General features: G+C 58.8%; 2 protein-coding genes and 1 long non-coding RNA gene across 3 annotated transcripts; 2 read left to right on the top strand and 1 right to left on the bottom strand.

Annotated features, from left to right (window-relative positions):
- Positions 1–1699: 1699 nt before the first annotated feature.
- Positions 1700–9460, bottom strand: PLOD3 (procollagen-lysine,2-oxoglutarate 5-dioxygenase 3). Its single transcript, XM_042971626.1, has 19 exons — positions 8496–9460; positions 7981–8072; positions 7686–7822; positions 7413–7576; positions 7157–7269; positions 6946–7009; positions 6443–6540; positions 6109–6210; positions 5819–5944; positions 5533–5654; positions 5194–5298; positions 4972–5097; positions 4598–4739; positions 4399–4512; positions 4111–4179; positions 3518–3622; positions 2829–2975; positions 2445–2570; positions 1700–2147 (listed from the first exon to the last, which is right to left on the bottom strand). Exons 1-19 carry the CDS (start codon positions 8611–8613, stop codon positions 1992–1994), a joined length of 2226 nt encoding a protein of 741 aa, XP_042827560.1. The 5' UTR covers positions 8614–9460; the 3' UTR covers positions 1700–1991.
- LOC122234591 lies at positions 4161–7482 on the top strand. The gene is made up of 5 exons (XR_006212429.1): positions 4161–4304; positions 4587–4764; positions 4992–5113; positions 5211–5304; positions 7342–7482. It is a non-coding gene; the product is annotated as an uncharacterized LOC122234591 (long non-coding RNA).
- Positions 9461–9550: 90 nt separating the features above from the next.
- Positions 9551–15046, top strand: ZNHIT1 (zinc finger HIT-type containing 1). The gene is made up of 5 exons (XM_007073905.3): positions 9551–9648; positions 13081–13251; positions 14320–14399; positions 14534–14703; positions 14799–15046. The coding sequence occupies exons 1-5, from the start codon at positions 9627–9629 to the stop codon at positions 14818–14820; spliced, it is 465 nt and encodes a 154-aa protein (XP_007073967.1). The 5' UTR covers positions 9551–9626; the 3' UTR covers positions 14821–15046.
- The last annotated feature ends 1898 nt before the right edge of the window (positions 15047–16944 follow it).

Raw genomic sequence — 16944 nt, forward strand, 5'->3', positions numbered from 1 at the left:
ATGCCTTCAAGGGCCCCCAGAGATCCCTGCCCTGCCTCCCTCCTGGAAAGAGGAAAGCGGGTGCCAGATGCTGGGACTCACTCACCGAGCCCCAAAAGAAGATCCACTGAAGGACGGCCACCGCTTGGAGACCCTGCAGGAGGCCGGCACGCTGTGGAGGGCTGATCCCACAGGGGCTGCCATGGGCTCTTAAGTACTCTCCTCATGGTCCAGCCCACCAGCCCTGACCCTTGGTCCTGGCTCGGCCCCCGTTTCCACTCTCTTTGCTGCACACTGTACCCTTGTGAGCCCCAGGATGAAGAGTTAACCACTCTGTGAACCCACGGGCCTGTGACCAATAGGACCAAACAGAAATGCCCAGGGGTATGGCCAGGAGCCTGGGGGTGAGGAAGGTGTTTGGGCCTTGGGCCTTTGTGAATAGCCAGGCTGACAGAGGTCTGGGAAAGCGGGTGTGTATCACCAATGGCAGAGCTCCCCACACGAGTGAGAACAGTTAGAAAACTCTTTAGTCGCCCTGGCCGGCCCCTAAGGAGTAGCTCGGGCCTCTGTGGGGGAGACATCCCAGAGGGAAGGGTTTTTTGGCGAAGGCCAATGATTGGTGAGCCCCGAAGAGCACGCCCTCCAAGTGTGCCTCACATTGCCATGGTCCTCCCCCCAACACTGGCCAGAGCTGCGGACTGCTAGCTTCTCCAGGTCAGGGAATGACACTTCTTAAATTAAGAAAAAAAATGTTTTTAGTGTTTATTTATTTTTGAGAGAGAGAGACAGAGAGACAGAGACACGGAATCTGAAGCAGGCTCCAGGCCCTGAGCCGTCAGCACAGAGCTAGATGTGGGGCTCGAACTCACAAACTGTGAGATCATGACCTGAGCCGAAGTCGGACGCTCAACCGACTGAGCCACCCAGGCGCCCCGGGAATATCACTTCTTTAGAGGAGTCTGACACACGCCCCATTCGGTGCCTCTATCACTCGCTCTCCTAGCATAAAAGACGTTCCCACTTGTCATCCTTCATGGTGATTTTCTGACAAGTGCCCAGCAGATAGGGGATGCTCAGTGCACGAGACAGGATGAACCAGCGTCTTCCAGTGCCACAGACTGACACATCGTTTCTGTCCCTGTCCCCTGATTCACTCTCGTGGAGGTTTCCCCCTCCAGGGACCTCACCAGGAGGTATTTTCTCCCGTCCCTACTCAGCCGTCTTCCGTCTGCAGGGAGACCAGGGGGGAGGTGTGCTGAGAAGTACGGCCAGAGAGATGCTCAGTCCACGTGGAGGGGTGACCAGCCCCACCCATCAAGAAGGCAGGCTTGGGGCGCCGGGGTGGTTCAGTCGGTTAAGCGTTCGACTTCGGCTCAGGTCACGATCTCGCGTTGGTGGGTTCGAACCCGGCATCGGGTTCTGTGCTGACAGCTCAGAGCCTGGAGCCTGCTTCGGATTCGGTGTCTCCCTCTCTCTCTGCCCTTCCCCCCACTTGTGCTCTGTCTCTCAAAATAAAGAAAATAAAACAAACAAAAAAAAGAGGCGGGGGGAGACAGATATGGGATCCACGGAAGTTTCCAGGTTCCCACACTGCTCTACCATCTGCTTCTGCCTTTTCCTCTTCTCTGGTGTTTGTCTTTGGAGTAACTGCAGGCGTCCCCTCCACTCTGGTGGCAGGAGGGATCTGGGGTCAGTAGGGAGGCGAGAGACTTACAGGGACTCAAGGCTTACAAATCCTCCTTTATTGAGAGGGTGAGAAACAATAATTTATCACACGGGGAGCCCTCAGAGCCTTCTCCCCAGGGGTCCTTGGGGACTGTGGGGAGGGGCAAGGGGGGGCTCCAGGAGCTTCCTGAGAGGGCCGCGTGTTGGGGAGGGGGGGAGGCGACACATTCAGTCCCAGGCACACCGAACATCCGCTCAGGAAGCGAGGCGCCAGACAGACCCCCTTCCACGGAGGGGGCCCCCGGGAAGGCACAGCGGCAGGGAAGGTCTGGCAGAGTGGTTGAGTGTCAGGGGTCGACAAAGGACACCATGATGTAGCGAGTGCCCCGAGTGGTGGGCAGCCCCTCGTGGTAGTGGGTGAGGCGGCCAGGATGCAGGAGCCCCCAGCCCTTCCGTGGGGACGAGACTATGCAGTCATAGCGCAAGAAGCGGCAGCCACCTCCCTGGAAGAGGACGGGGGACAGAAGCGGAGCGTGAGCATACAGGGGAGGGGGGGGCGGGGCGAGGGCGAGGGGGGCGGGGCCTGGGGGGCAGACAGCCACGAGGGGGTGAGAGGCAGACAAGGGAGGCCCAGGAGGCCCAGGAGGGCGGGGCGAGCAGCCCGAGAGGACATGGGGGGGGGGGGGGGCGGGGTGGCTGACTGATCGCTGTCAGGAGCCAGGGGCGGGACGGCCAGGTCCAGGGGCAGAGTGTGTGCGCGCGCACGCGTGAGCGGAGGGCCCCCGGGGGTGCGGGCTCACCTCATAATCCAGGCCCTTGTGGTTGAGGGCGACGTTGAGAGTGAAGGTGGAGGAGTCGTGATGGGGCCGCAGAGACGGCTGCTCATCTGGCCGGTAGCGGACCACAAAGTTCATCACCGCCCGGGTCTGCGGGGGGGGGGGGGGGGGGCACGAGAGAACAGGCTGGAAGCGCGGCTGTGAGGTTGGGGGCGGGGCGGGGGGGGGTTGTGATGCTTCCGAGGGGGTGAAGGCCCTGTCCGAGGGAGGGGGCGGGGCCGCAGGGGTGTTGCTGCTAACTGCCCTCCGCCCCCCGGACGCTACCAAGGCCCAAAGGGCGCTGCGTGGAGACTTCCAGCCAGGACCGGGGTGTGGGAAGGTGGAGGCGGGGCAGGGGCAGCGGCCCACCTTGGTGTGGTAGCCTGGGAACAGGCTCTCCGTCATGGGCCCCACGTACGTCCTCAGCAGCTGCAGCCACTGGTCCTCATAGCCCACCTGCTTCATGTGGATGTCTACGGTGGGCACGTTCTCGTAGCCTCCAGCCAGCCTTGAGTCCTGCGGGCGGCCGGCACTGAGCCCCAACGGGGCGGTGCCAGCCTCCCCCTTCCTCTTGCTCTCGGACCTTAAAGCTCGTGGAACCTGGGTCTGGAAGCCTCGCCCACTCAGCCTGACTCGCTCCTGCAGGCCCTCTGTGTCTCAGCGAAGACGCCATCTCTTCTGCGAAGCCCCTCGGACCCCCCCGTGTCTGGGCCGAGGGCCTCCCCCCCCCGTGACTCCCACAGCATCTGGGCTGCCGGGCGCAGCCTTCAGAAGTAGCTCCTGCTACTGACTATAGCGGGTGAGGTGCAGGGGGGCTCGGCCAGCACCGCCCGGTGCACCACACCGCCTAGGTCAGTGGCCGGCACCTGGGACTCGCCTGCCCGGTTAGTGTTTCTTGAATGAACGAATGAATGAATGAACACAGTTGTGCCCTCTGTGGGTCCTCTCCCCCTTGGGGACCCCCCTTTGGTGCCACTCTCTTGATTCCATGTCCCTGGCTCCCGGCCATACCTCCCTCCTCGGGGAGCCCTCCCTCCTCACTACCCAGCCCCCCTCACCTCATGCCGGCCTCCTGACCACTGGCCGTAATGCTCCATTTCCTCCACCAGCTCGTCGCACATCTGGTCTGACAGCAGCGGGAACCAGTACACGTCTGGACACGGCTGAGAAGACAGGAGAGGAGCAACAGGGCCAGGGGGATGCTTGGTGACCTCTCGGGGAGAAGCCAACCGAGCGGAGAAAAGGCCAGGAGCAGAAAGGGAAGCCAGGGGACGAGAGAAGCCGGGGACCTGGGGACCCGAGCGTGGGGACAGGCCATGGCCAGCGCTGGGCCAGGAAAGGCTGGGCCAGAGAAGGTGGCAGCGGCTCAGAGAACACGGCACAGGTGGCGGGGGGGGGGGGGTCCTGGAGCCCCGGGTTTGGAGCTTCTTTATGCTAACGGTCCCAGGAGAGAAGAGAGGACCGCTCCGATTGGTGGCAGGGTGGGAAGCTGAAGGCCCGTCCGCTCAGCCTGTGCCTTTATCTGCCCGGGCAGAGCATTCTGCCCAGGAGGGGGGTCTGTTTGGAGACCGCTAATCCAGGCGGCAGACTCAGGGCGCAACGGCCATCAGGACAGTCAGGGGTCCTGTGGCGGAGGGGGGGGGGGGTTCACCTGCTCCACGAGTCCCTGCCCTTCCAGGGCCCGGCTGTAGTTCTCGTGAATGTACTGCTCCCGCCAGTCCTGCGGCAGGGGAGGGGTGCGCGCGCGCTTTGACCTGTGCCCTCTTCGCGCCATCTGGTCCCCCCAAGGAAGCCCCGGCCCCACTACCACGACCGCCCGTCCTCAGGCAGTAGCAGACCTCGGAGGTGAGCACTGTGCGTGTGTGCGCGTGCACGTGTGCCTGCGTCCTCCTTTAGAGAAGGGCGCGCCGGTTCTCTGAGCGAGGGGCCCATCACTCACCAGGGGGTTGTCGAAGATTTGCCAGAGGTCAGGGTGCAGATGGTCTGTGTCATACCGAGAGGTGGCCAGGAGGCGACCAAATTCCTGCTGATTGCTGAGGTGGAGGAAGATGCCCTGGGGCCGGGTTGGGGGTCAGAGTGAGAAGACGCGGGTGGCTGCTTCCCAGCACCCCAGCATGGGGCCCCCAGGCCCCACTCACCTTGTCACGCAAGCTCTTACAGAAGGCCATGTCCGGGTCGGCGTCGCTGCCCGAGAACACCTCCCTCTGGGGCAGCTCTGTCCTCAGGGTCTCGCCACGGATCACGTACGCCTGGGATATATAGGGCACATTCCACACGCCCCTGGAGGCACCCGCACCGGGGTCAGGTGGGCACGATTCAACCCAGGAGCCCCTTCCCCCAGGGCACCCGCTCGCCAAGCCGCGGCCCCGGTGAAGCGCTGCCGGTCACCCCACCCCACTGCTGTGGCACTGCCGCCTGGAGGCCACGCCGGAGCCCTGGGAGCGGGGCCTCGGGAGGGCACGCGGGCGGCCGCAGGCCGGAGGGCAGGGGCCGCGGCCCCGGCAGGACTCACACTCGCTTCCGCTGCACTAGCTCCACGTAGTCCTCGGACCGAGCGTAGTACTCGTCGGGGCTCAGGGCCCCCCAGAAGTTGGACCACAGCTTCCCGTGGCGGGACAGCATGGGTGCTATCACCTTCCTGTGGATGGGCAGAGGTGAGCCCCGTCCCCAGGGAACAAGTCGGGGGCTCCCCGGAGACCAGCTGGGGTCCCTCCGGCCGAACTGGGCAAGCGACCTGTTCTCTTCAATGAGGATGCGCAGGGTCTGCTGGTTGGTGATGACGGCGTCAGCATCCAGGCTGAAGTAGAATTCGCATTCGGGGTCCTGCCGACAGCTGTCCCTGGAGGTGACAGATCAACGAACAGATGAGCTAAGACGGGAGCAGGCGGGGGGAGGAGGGGGCCGTGGGGGCGGGGGCGGTGCGCTTGCCTCCCCAGGACCCCGAGGTTCTCCTGGCTGGGAGGGCGCCCCTGGGAGGCCGAGCAGAGACCACGTGGTGAACGGAGAGGAACGACAGAGGCTACGTCCCTTCCTCCCCCCCCCCCCCCGTCCGCCCCTCCCAGTGCTCACTCACATGGCCATGTCCCTGGCCTCGCCCGGGGTCAGGGCCTCCTCCGGCCCCACGAGCTTCACAGCTGAGAAGTGGCCCTGGAGCTGGGGCCAGGAGTCTGCAATGTGGGGCTCATGGTACACCTCCTGGAGATGGGGGGAGAGATGGGAGGAGGGGAGAGAGAGGGCAGAAAAATGGCGCCCGAGGAACAGGAGGGGGAAGGTGGTGAGCGGAAGGGGTGTAGGAAGGAGTCTGGGCCGATCCGGTGGGGGCAGGGCCCTTTGGGAGGCTGCGCAGGGGGGCGTCTCACGTTGTTATGCAGGAACAGGGTGACCCTGTCAGGGGGGTAGTCCAGGAGCAGGAGCCGCTGCAGGAAGCGGGGCAGGAACGGGGTAGGCTGTTCCACGAACACGGCCAGAAGCACCCGGGGGGGAGGCTGCAAGATACGACACCTTGGGGCTCAGAGGAGAGCCCAGGCCTCCCCCTGGTGTGTCCCGGTGGTCCCCAGGAGCTTTGCCCCGTGCGCTGCTGTCCCGCATGCTCTCCCCGCACCCCTTGCCTCAGTGCTTTGTCCTGCCCGACCCTGGCACCCCTCCTCACCTGCCCCCCCGGGAGTATCCTCCGGTCCCGGCCGCAGAACCCACAGCCTCCCTGAGGAGTCCAGCCATTAGGGACATAGTTTCCCAGGTAATTCAGCTGGAGCTGTTGGAAGAGGCAGTGAGAGGCTGAAGCAAAGGAGCCCAGCAGGAGAGGGGCGGAGAGTCAGGAGGATGGGCAGGGGACAGGGCAGGAGGGGAAGGGATGGACACTTAGACCCTCTCCCATCGCCTCTGCCTCGGGGGCTGGGGAGGAATGGCTGTCCAGAAGGGATGGAGGTACCCAGGGGCAGGGGGCAGGTCTGACTGGGGCAGGGGCAGGGTCTGTGGGTATAAACCTTAGTCGGACCGTTCCCATGGACCACAACGGGAAGTGTGTCATAGGCCACATTCCGGATACGCACGCGATTCCGATCAAACTTTAAAACTATCTCATCTGGGGAAGAAAGGGCCAGCTTTACACTCCCTTCCTCTCAAGGCTGCCAAGCAACAGATGCTTCTAAATATGGTGGGCGGGGGACCCCAGCTTCTCTAGAGGGTGAAGGACTGTGGCTCCAGGGGGGGCGAGGATACGCTACCTTCTCTCTCCGAGGGTACTGACCAGGCTACTGCCACCCTGGGGCGCTCCACCACACTACCTGGCTGACCGGGGCGAGTCCCCAGTCCCTCGGAAAGGCAGCGTCCTCACCCGTGACAGGTGGTAACCACAGACCCTCCCTTGGTAGGATTGTTGGGTTAAACGAAATTACAGAAGTAGAGCCCCGACCCAGAGCCTTGGCACAAAGTACGTGTCCAACAGATGCTAGGCACAGCGACCCCCTCCGGCTGCCTTTCTCCTCACCCAAAGCCCCATTGAGGTTCTGAAAGATCCGGGATTTATGATCCAGATTCAGGCTGAGTTTCTCCTGCATGGGATGAGATGGGGCAGTTAACCGAGGAGCGGGTGGGCCATCATTCCCCACTCTTTTTACTTCCTCCCTGAAGCCCTATAGCCCGAATGGCGCCTGCAGCCCTGAGGGGCTGTGAGGGGCCGCCCTCCCCGCCATCCCCACCCTCAGCCCTGGGTCCAGGTAGAGCCGTGTGTAGAACAGCTGGTCGTCATCATCATCCTCGTACTTCCACTGGCGGACGACTCGGTGGATGGTGGGGGCAAAGCCGATGAACCCTGCGAGGGGTGGGGAGGTGCTGGCTCCAAGACTCTTAGGGTCCCAGACACCCGTCCCCACCCCCTCTCTAGCCCGAAGGCGCCTGGAACATCCCAAGCCCCACCACTCTTGGCCCCTCAGCCTTAGGCACTCTGCCACTCACCACCAGAGTTGAGGAAGCGCTTCCCCGTGCCCACCTCAGGGTACTGCTCCGCCAGCCCCCACTCGGGCCAGCAGAAGCCCTCGGCAGAGAAGAGCAGGCGGCTGCCACTCTGGACGAACTTCTTCAGCAGCTCGGAGGGGCTGCCAGCCAGAATCACGTCGTAGCTGGGCGAGGAAGAGGGGCCTGAGCAGGACAGCCACTAGAAACCTCAGCATCCTTACCCGCCCCTCCAGCTTGCCCCTCCCCCCTGTCCCCCAGCCCCAGCCCCTTTACCTGTCCACGAACATGATGACCATATCCTCCCGGTCAGCATATTTCTCCATTTCCTTCTTTAGCCACCTGACCTTCTGTCCTCCACCAACCGTTCGGGCCACATCACCCCCTCGCCACTCCTGTCCCAGGCCCAGGGTCTGTGGGGGCGGAGACCCGCGGTGCCGGGGCAGGGCTCAGCCGGCCCGGTGGGCCCTCCTGACCAGGCTCACCGTGGGGCCCCAGGCATCCAGCCCTCAGCCCGCTCCAGGGGCAGCAAATCCCCTCCTAGGGGCCACGAGGGCATTCCTCTCCTCACCCGCACTGTGTAGTTGAAGAACTCCGCTGACCGCAGGAAACGCCGGTATCCTTCCGTCTCGGCTGTGGCCACCGTGATCACCAGCAGCTTCTCTGTCACCAGCCGGGTATTGGCGCTCGGGACCCGCTCACCCAGCTCACTGCCCCACGAGCTCCGCTCACCGCAGGCCCCCTTGCCCTCCCTCCGACTCTGCCCCTGCCCTTCTATTATTATTATTTTTTTTTTATTTTTCCGATTCCCTCTTAAACTCTTCTCAGCCAAAACTTCGGCCCCAGTTGAGAGCTGGGTGGGAGAGACACCCAGGAATCCGGGATGAGTTCACGTGCAGAGGCTGGAAATCCCAGCTCGGGGTGGAGGTGTGGGGTAGGTGGGCGAGGGGCCGCGCGATTCGTCCCACGGAGGGCCCAAGGGCTTGGGAGAGGCCGGCCACCCCCTCCAGGCCTCCACCCCCCCTCCCGGACCCTGCGGGCAGACACGCAAAACCCGCATCCACTCGCCGCTCCCGGGGCTCTCACCTGGGTTGACCGGGTCTCTGCCCCGGGGACGGTCGGAAGCAGGGGTCGCAGGAGGCGGGAGCAGCAGCAGCAGCAGGATTCCCAGCAGGAGCCGGAGTCCCGGGCCCCAGGAGGCCATGGCGAGGAGCCGGCAGAGAAGGCACAGAGGCCCGCAGGGCGCCTGGGCTGTGCGCCTGGATCCCAACTCCGGGGAGGGGCTGTGGGCAGAGGGACCGGGGCTGCCTTGCGGCCCGCTGTGAGGAGGTACAGGGCTCGGGCTCCGCCCTGGAAAAAAGGCGTAGCCCGAGGCTACTGAAAACTCGAGAAGCCGGCGCCGTAGACAAGGCGAGGATTGTCCCCGGGCGTGAGCGCGCGGGCTGCACGGAGCCAGCAGAGGGGGCGCCCGGCCGGGAGGCGGGGGCTCGGGCCGGCGGTCGCGAGCCGAGGACTTCGGTCTGAGCCAGCCCGGCCCAGCGCCGCCTGACACACGAGGAAACTGAAACCCGGAGAGGGGAAGTGACCCCCAGCAGGTCCGGCGGGATGCGGAGGCGGGTCTTTGCCACAGCTCTGCCGGGAGCGGCCGGGCGGAAGGCCGGGAGAGCACGGCGTGGGGGCGCTCGGAGCGGGGACGAGCGGAGCAGCGGGCGGCAAGGAGGGAGAAGGCCGAGGAGTCTGCGGCGCCAGGGGCGCAGGGGGTTGAGGTTTCGGCAGAGGGTCACCAAGGGCCTCTCGGATTGCCCACTCAAGCCTACGCACTCTCTTTGGTAGTCCAGCCCATCATCTCTGCCGCCCCGGGAAGAAATCTCCAGGGACTGCCTTTGTGATGGTGGCATCTTCAGAAGGACGACGAAAGGGAAATAACATTTCTCAAAAGACCACTGGTACCACCTCTTTAAAATGATCCACGTAGGGGGCCCCACAAAATACACAGCCACCCTGAGGCCGGAAGTGGTTTTGCCCCTATAAAATATGGCGGAAAGCTTTCTGGTCTCCTAGGGAACATCACGTAATGGGTGGAAGCTTTGGGAATTCTAGTGGGATAATTCTGCGCACGCGCAAAAGCACGCGCTGCCGGAAGTGATGACACGCCTTCCACAGCGGGTGCTTTAGCACGCGTGCGCAGGAGGCTCTTCCGTCAGCTGTGTTGTGGAAATGGTGGAGAAGAAAACTTCGGGTATGTGAGCCCCGGGCGGTTGGCCCCTTACCGCCTCCCAAATCCGAACCTGGCCTAGGATGTTCTCAACCAGTTATTAGTCTCAAATCCCTTCCCCGGCGCTCGGGCCCTGGCGTCGGGGTCGCCCCTCAGACCATCCATTCATGTTTAATTGATGCCTGCCTGCTCCACGTCGGGCGCCGGGGTTGGAGAGAGGAAAAAGATCCCTATCATCCCCAAACTGGCTTTCTGGGAGGGGAACAGACACGCAGGCCTGCCACTGCACTTCAGGGTGATACGTGCGATGGCAGAGGGGAGCACAGCTCCTGGGCGCGGGGAGGAGTGGCACCTAACCTAGCTTCTGGGATGGAGGGCGCCGGGAAGAGGGCGGGGGAAAACGCTTGGATGGAGGCTTGAAAGTCGGGTTAAGGTTTCACTCGGTGCAGTTGCGCCGAGGCTCATTCCCGGCAGCGTGAACCGCGCGTGCAAAGGCAGGAAAGCAAGAGAAAGCAAGTCGCTTGGGGAGCCAAGTTCACGGTTCGGGGCTTGCGGAGGAATAGCAAGAATAGTCTGGAGGGTTGGGGAAAGGTACACCTGAAAGGCATCCTATATAGTGCCAGGGAGTTTGAATTCTCTGGAGAGGGCAGTGGGGAATCATTACAGGCTCTCTTAAGGCAGGGGAGTGACCGAAAGAGATTTATCTTTTAGAGAGGCAGTTCTGGCTTCAGTGCGGAGCAGCGCTGTACGGCGGAACTTTCTGGAATGATGGGAATGGTCTTAGCACCGTGTAGGATGGCAGCCTTTAGCCACCTGTGGCGGTTGAGCATGTGAAATGTGGCTAGTGCCACGGAGGAACTGAATTTTAGATTTTAAACTTACTTAATCCACATCATTTAAACAACCACAGGTGAGTAGTGGCTACCCCCTTGTACAGCGCGGGTCTAGAGACTGGAAGGCAATTAAGGAGCCATTGAGTAGTCCCCACAAGAGATGTGGGTGGAGCAGTCCGCCAGATTGACTTTTTAATGAATCCGATCGTGTCAGCATTTCTTAAACTCTTTGCTGGATCTCCATTATTCTCAGTATAAATCCCCAAATCCAAAGTTCTTTAGACACTTACAGGTAAGACTGTTAACAGTGGGCCTGACTTTATAACCACACAGCACCCCCTCCCTACGTGCTTTATATTACCAGCCATACTGAACTTTTTATAATTTATTGAAGGCACCACAGTCTGCGATCCAAGCCTTCTCCCATGCTGGTATGAAAGCCTGAAACACCCTTTTCTCTCCCCCAACCAAAGTAACTTCTATTCATTAGTCAGATCTCAACCTAGACTTCTTATTTTCCTCTGGAAAATCTTTTGACTACCCCAGGGCCAGTTGGGTGTTTCTGGCATGTGCCCCCGTAGCACCGTGTACTTCCTTGTGCTAACATATCCTGTGCTCTGCTCATTTGTTTGATCATTTGTATTCCCCACTAGACTATAAGCTCATGTATTCCCAGAACCAAGGGCACCGCCCGGTACCTGGGAGGGAGGCAGTATACAGTGATCCAGAGCTGGGAAGCTCTGTGTTCTTCCCAAGCCACATACCAGCTACATGAGCTTTGGACATGTTTCTTAACCTCTGAACTTTAGTAAACTGGGGATGATAATGATATCTCTCGCGTTGGGTTGATAAAGAGTTAAAGCTCTTACACAAAGAGCTTAGCGTAGCGTCTGGCTCATAGTGCGTGCCCGGTGTTAGCCCCTGGTGCTGATGCTATTTATTTTGGTTACAGGCACTCGATAAATATCTGTTCAATGAATAAAGAGATAATTTTGTGTAGAGTTGTGAGACCCTGATAAAGAGAGAAGTTTAAAATAACTCCTAGGTTTCTTGTTTAGGATGCCTGTGCAGATGGTTCTGTTTACTCAGAGAGTTCAGGAAGAGAAGCAGACTTGGAGGGGAAGATTTAAAATTTTGGGCTGCAGTGCCGAAGGGGTCATCTCTGATTACTGCTCGAAGCCTGTCATGTGGCCTGCCCTCTCGCCTCTAAGGAGAGGGCTGTCCCCATCTCTTTCTGAGTCTGATCTCTCTTCCTGGGATTGCAAACCCAAACATAGGGCTGTCTCTCCCAAAAGCAAATGACTCCAAAAAGTGGTTCTCTCAATCCTGAACCTTCTCCTGAGCTCCACAACTGGCTGTTCAACTGGTTGCAGGAAGTCAGCTGCTGACCTCACCATTTAATTTTTAAGTTTATTTATTTTGAGAGAGAGACAGAGAGAGAGAGAGGAGTGGGGGCAGAGAGAGAGGGACAGAGAGAATTCCAAGCAGGCTCTGCACTGTCATTACAGAGCCCAACGCGGGGCTTGAACCCACAAACCGTGAGATCATGACCTGAGCTGAGATCAAGAGTTGGATGCTTAACTGACTGAACCACCCAGGCGCCCCATTGACCTCACCATTTTAAACCTCTCTCTTCTTACCTACCGGCTGTTCACTGGGATCAGATAATTCTACACAAAATGTCTCCTTCTTCATTAAACACATTTGCTGAGTGCTTTTCACCATCAGAAAAACCTGAAGTCACATCAGGGATGCAAATGAAGGGATTCTTTCCACCAGAGGGAAATAGTCAGTAAAGTCTCAGGGTGTAGTAAAAGGAAGATTTTAGAAATACACACTGGATTTGGCCCTAGGGCATCGCCAGCGTCCTGAGTGTGAGTAGTTCCCACTGAACGGGAGTCATTTTGCTGGGGGTTGAAGAGTGGATGGGAGGTGAGGAAATGAAGCTTCCCATGGGCGATTCTCTCAAAGATGAGTCTTTGTGAATTTGGGTCAACACGTGAGGGTTTGGCAGGTTTTTCCAGTGAAGGGAAGGTCCCTGTTGGGGAAGAGGGTTTGAAGATGCAGGAGGGACAGAAGGACCCGAGCTGGAGATGGAGGGTTGGGTTTAGCAATGGGACTCAGTGGAGGGGTAGGGGGTGCATCCTCTTGGAATGGAGGGAAGGCGGGTGCCAGGCAGTTATATTTGAGAGCGGGCTGGAGGATGAGCATCTCTACGTGTGTCCTTTGAAGTAGGAAATGAGATTGCTAAGCATGACGGCTGAGTGCATGAAGGTCCCAGTGGAGGCTGCAAGCCCTGCGTGTACAGTGGTCCCCATCTGCACGGTTGTATGATTTCTGCCAGCAGTGAGAGGTCTCCAGGAGGCATCTCGTTGGCTGGGTCTGGGGATTGGGAGGAAAGGCCAGGGCCAAAGGCATGAGTGACTGAAATGACAGCCTTGTTAGCCAGGAGGGAGGCAAGCCAGAGGGGCTAATATATTGGGCGACGGTACAGGCGCCAAGGGCTTGGTGACTCAGATGACATCAGAGAGCTGTGGTTCCGTCCGCACGCTTCCCGGAACCAAGGCCGGCCCAGCTTCTCTCTTCCTGTGCCCTCATGACTCCCTGGCTCTGCCCCACCCAGTTCGCTCCCAGGACCCTGGACAGCGGCGGGTGCTCGACCGGGCCGCCAGACAGCGCCGCATCAACAGGCAGCTCGAGGCCTTGGAGAATGACAACTTCCAGGACGACCCCCATGCAGGACTCCCCCAGCTCGGCAAAAGGCTGCCTCAGTTTGATGATGATGCAGACACCGGTGAGGCAGGGGTAGAAGGAGGCAGGTGGAGGGAGGGAGGACCGGGCTGGGGAGGCAAGGCCAAAGGAAGGGGGAGGGGTCTGCCTGGAGACAGATTGTAGAGGGACATCGGGTTGGGGCAGGGGGTGGGGGGGCAGATGACACAGGAGCCCCTCTGGCTTTGTCAGGGACTGGCTTCTGTGACTTCTGTGACTGTGAGCCAGCTGCTCTCCCCCTCTGCGTCACCTTCCTCTAGCACATGTAGAGTAAAGAACATGGAGAGCTGAGCTCCGGGAGCACTTCCAGCTCTGACTTAGAGCCTTGGACTTAGGGGAGCGTGGAGATGAATGTAGGAGCAGGTTAGAGAAGTGAGGGGAGGGATACACGGTGGTGAGAGGCCGACTCAGAACCCAGGTGAGCGTGTGTGCAGGGAGTGGACACATGAGTGTCGAGAACCATGGCACAGAGAAAGAGGGTGTCTTTCTTGGCACGTGCCAGGTAACTATAGTTGACCTTTGAGCAACAGGGGTTTGAGCTGCAGGGGTCCACTTGTACGTGGGATTTGTTCAGTCGGTGCTGTAAATATATTTGCTCTCACGATTTTCTTTCTTTTTTCTTAAGTTTTTTTTTTTTTTTTTAGTGTTTGTTTATTTTTGAGAGAGATGGAGACAGCATGAGCGGAGGAGGGGCAGAGAAAGGGAGAGAGAGAATCCCAAGCAGGTTCCGTGCTGCCAGCACAGAGCCTGATGCAGGGCTGGAACCCCATGAAACTGTGAGATCATGACCTGAGCCGAAAGCAAAAGTTGGACGTTTAACTGACTAAGTGCCCCCCGCTTATAGTTTACTTAATATTTTGTTTTCGCTAGTGTTGTTTTAAGAATACAGTATATAATACCTGTAACATACAAAACATACGTTAACCGACTGTTTATATTGTCAGAAAGGCTTCTGGTCACCAGTAGGCTATTTGATGTTGTTTTCTGGGGAGTCCAGAATTATACACAGGTCTTGGACTACGTGGAGGAGGCCAGCACCCCAACCCCTGTGTTGTTCAAGAGTCAACTGTAATTAATTGTTTTTCCTCTGTAGGGAAGAAAAAGAAGAAAACTCGAGGCGATCATTTTAAACTTCGCTTCCGAAAGAACTTTCAGGCCTTGCTAGAGGAGCAGGTGAGAGGGCGTGGCCCCGGGGACTGGGAGGGCCCCACGGGCAAGGAAGGAGCCCGCAGAGGTCCTTGTCCCAGGTCGGTGTTTGCCACGTGGGTGGGCGGAGGAGGTGTGGAGCCTTCCCCTTGTCTCTACAGAACCTGAGCGTGGCCGAGGGCCCCAACTATCTGACAGCCTGTGCGGGTCCCCCCTCCCGGCCTCAGCGGCCCTTCTGTGCCGTCTGCGGCTTCCCCTCCCCATACACCTGCGTCAGCTGTGGCGCCCGGTACTGCACGGTGCGCTGTCTGGGCACCCACCAGGAGACCAGGTGAGCTCAGAACCTCCCCCCGCGCCCACATCCTCTCCTTCCTATCCCCCGGCCTCCCGGGACCTCTCCTCCTCCTGGGCCTCCACTGCCTGCAGGTGCCTGAAGTGGACTGTGTGAGCCTGGGAGTCCCCAGAGGGGAAGGCCCTCTGCACCCCACCTCAGCCTCGGAGAAGGCTTGGCCAAGGAGAGAGGTGCTCTTCTGGACCGAGAGAGGAGCCGTTCACTCGCCCAGCAAAGCTGTGTCCTACCTGCCAGGGAAGACAGGCCTAGTCCCGGGGGCTGTTTGGGGGGAAATGGGCTGGGCCCTCAGCGTGCTGTTGTAATAAAGGGTGTCATCCGAGGAGGAACCTGCCTCTTTGGTCACGTGGTGGTTTGGGCATGAGGGTCACGGTCTCCGTGCTGTTCACTGCTCCGTGGGTTTTCCTTCTAGGCGTCAGTCACCCCTCCCACTGTCTGTCTCCCTGGGTTCCCCGACCGAGGAAGATTTTGTCCCATTCTGCTGCCACGCCCACATCTCAGCCTTCTTTGGCTGTCGCTTTATGTCATTTTTTGATGATGGATTCGGTGCATTTGCTTTTGCTTTTTGTTTCTGTAGTTCTCCCGAGTATCATTTGAGCACAGTTAGGACTGGGTGACAGGGAAGTGGAGTGAGGGCTGGGGGTGAGGCACAGGAGGAGACTGAGGGAGGAGCCAGCCCCCTGTCTTCATCCTCTGATACTTAACCAGGTAGAGAGATCAGCCCTCACCCTTGGTGCTGCCTCCAGAGGAGGCTGCTGTTACCAGGGGCCGCAGTGTGCAAAATTATTAGTATCCGAGAAAACCCAGACATTTCTGGAGGCATGGGGGAATTCACGATATAGAGGCCTCTGTTCTTGGTGGCCCTGGGCGCTGTAATTCTTGTGTGCTGTTAAAGCTTCTTACACTCAGGCCTCCTCTAAGTGGATTGTGTGCTATGAGCTTATAAGCTCCTTGGAGTTGTTGTCTTAAGGCTCTGTATCCTGTTGGAACTTAGCAAAGCGCATGCTTAGGAAGCATTTGTTGAACAAGTAACCTCAGTGAGATATTAATGAGATCCAGTAAATTCGGTGTTAGGCATCTTTATAGGCTCTCCTCCCCCCTTTTGGGACTTTCCTACAGCTGGCTCAGGTGTCCCAGGGCCTGCCTGAGAAACTGCCTGCCCTTTCTCTGGAGACTGGAGGTGGGGTCAGTGGTGTCGGTGGCCGCCCCAAGTTGAATGGTGGTGAGGATGCGGTTTGAGGACAATCCCAAGTGGTTTTAAAAGATGGCTGTACGTTTTTTGACAACCCTTTGATCGAAAGGTAGGGTCTTTGTCCCCTTTCCCTGGGATCTAGGCAGAATTCTGACTGCTTCAACGAGTACAGGGTGGCAGAGGTGAGACCGTGTGACATTCAAGGATAGGTGATAAAAGGCAGGGAAGCTTCTGCCTTGTCAACTAGGACACTTGAGTTTTAGATCCCTCAGCCACCATGTAAGAAATCCAGCCATCCTCCAGGCGCCTGGGTGGCTCAGTAGGTTAGGAGTCCAACTCTTTAAAAAAAAAAAAAATTTGTTTTAATGTTTACTTATTTTTGAAGGAGAAAGAGACAGAGCGTGAGCAGGGGAGGGGCAGAGAGAGAGGGAGACATAGAATCTGAAGCAGGCTCCAGGCTCTGAGCTGTCAGCACAGAGCCCGATGCAGGGCTCGAACTCATAAGCTGTGAGATCATGACCTAATCCGAAGTCAGATGCTCAACTGACTGAGCCACCCAGGTGCCCCAGGAGTCCAACTCTTGATCTCAGCTTGGGTCTTGATCTCAGAGTTATGAGTTTGAGCCCCGTGTGGGGCTCCACGCTGGGTGTGAAGTCTACTAAAGAGAAAGGAGGAAAGGAAAGAAAAGGAAGGGAAAGGAGAAAGGGAGAGGGAGAGAAAGAAAGAAAAATCAAGAAATCCAACTATCCTGAAGCCGCCTTGCTATGAGGAAGCCTAGGCCACACAGAGAGGCCACACGCAGGTGGCTGAGTCAAGCCTTCAAGCCATTCTAGCCTAGGCTTCCATTGTGATAGTGAAGACACATCCAGGTAATTCTGGCACCCAGGCATCGAATCACCCTCAGCTGTTTGAGTCTTCGTGACTGTGTCCTCACTGTCATGGAGCAGACACAAGCCGTCCCTGCCACACTCCAAATTCTGACCTACAGTATCCATGTGTATAACCAAATGGTTTATGCCACTGAGTCTTGG

The sequence above is a fragment of the Panthera tigris genome, chromosome E3 (assembly GCF_018350195.1).
Source record: "Panthera tigris isolate Pti1 chromosome E3, P.tigris_Pti1_mat1.1, whole genome shotgun sequence".
NCBI lineage: Eukaryota > Metazoa > Chordata > Mammalia > Carnivora > Felidae > Panthera > Panthera tigris.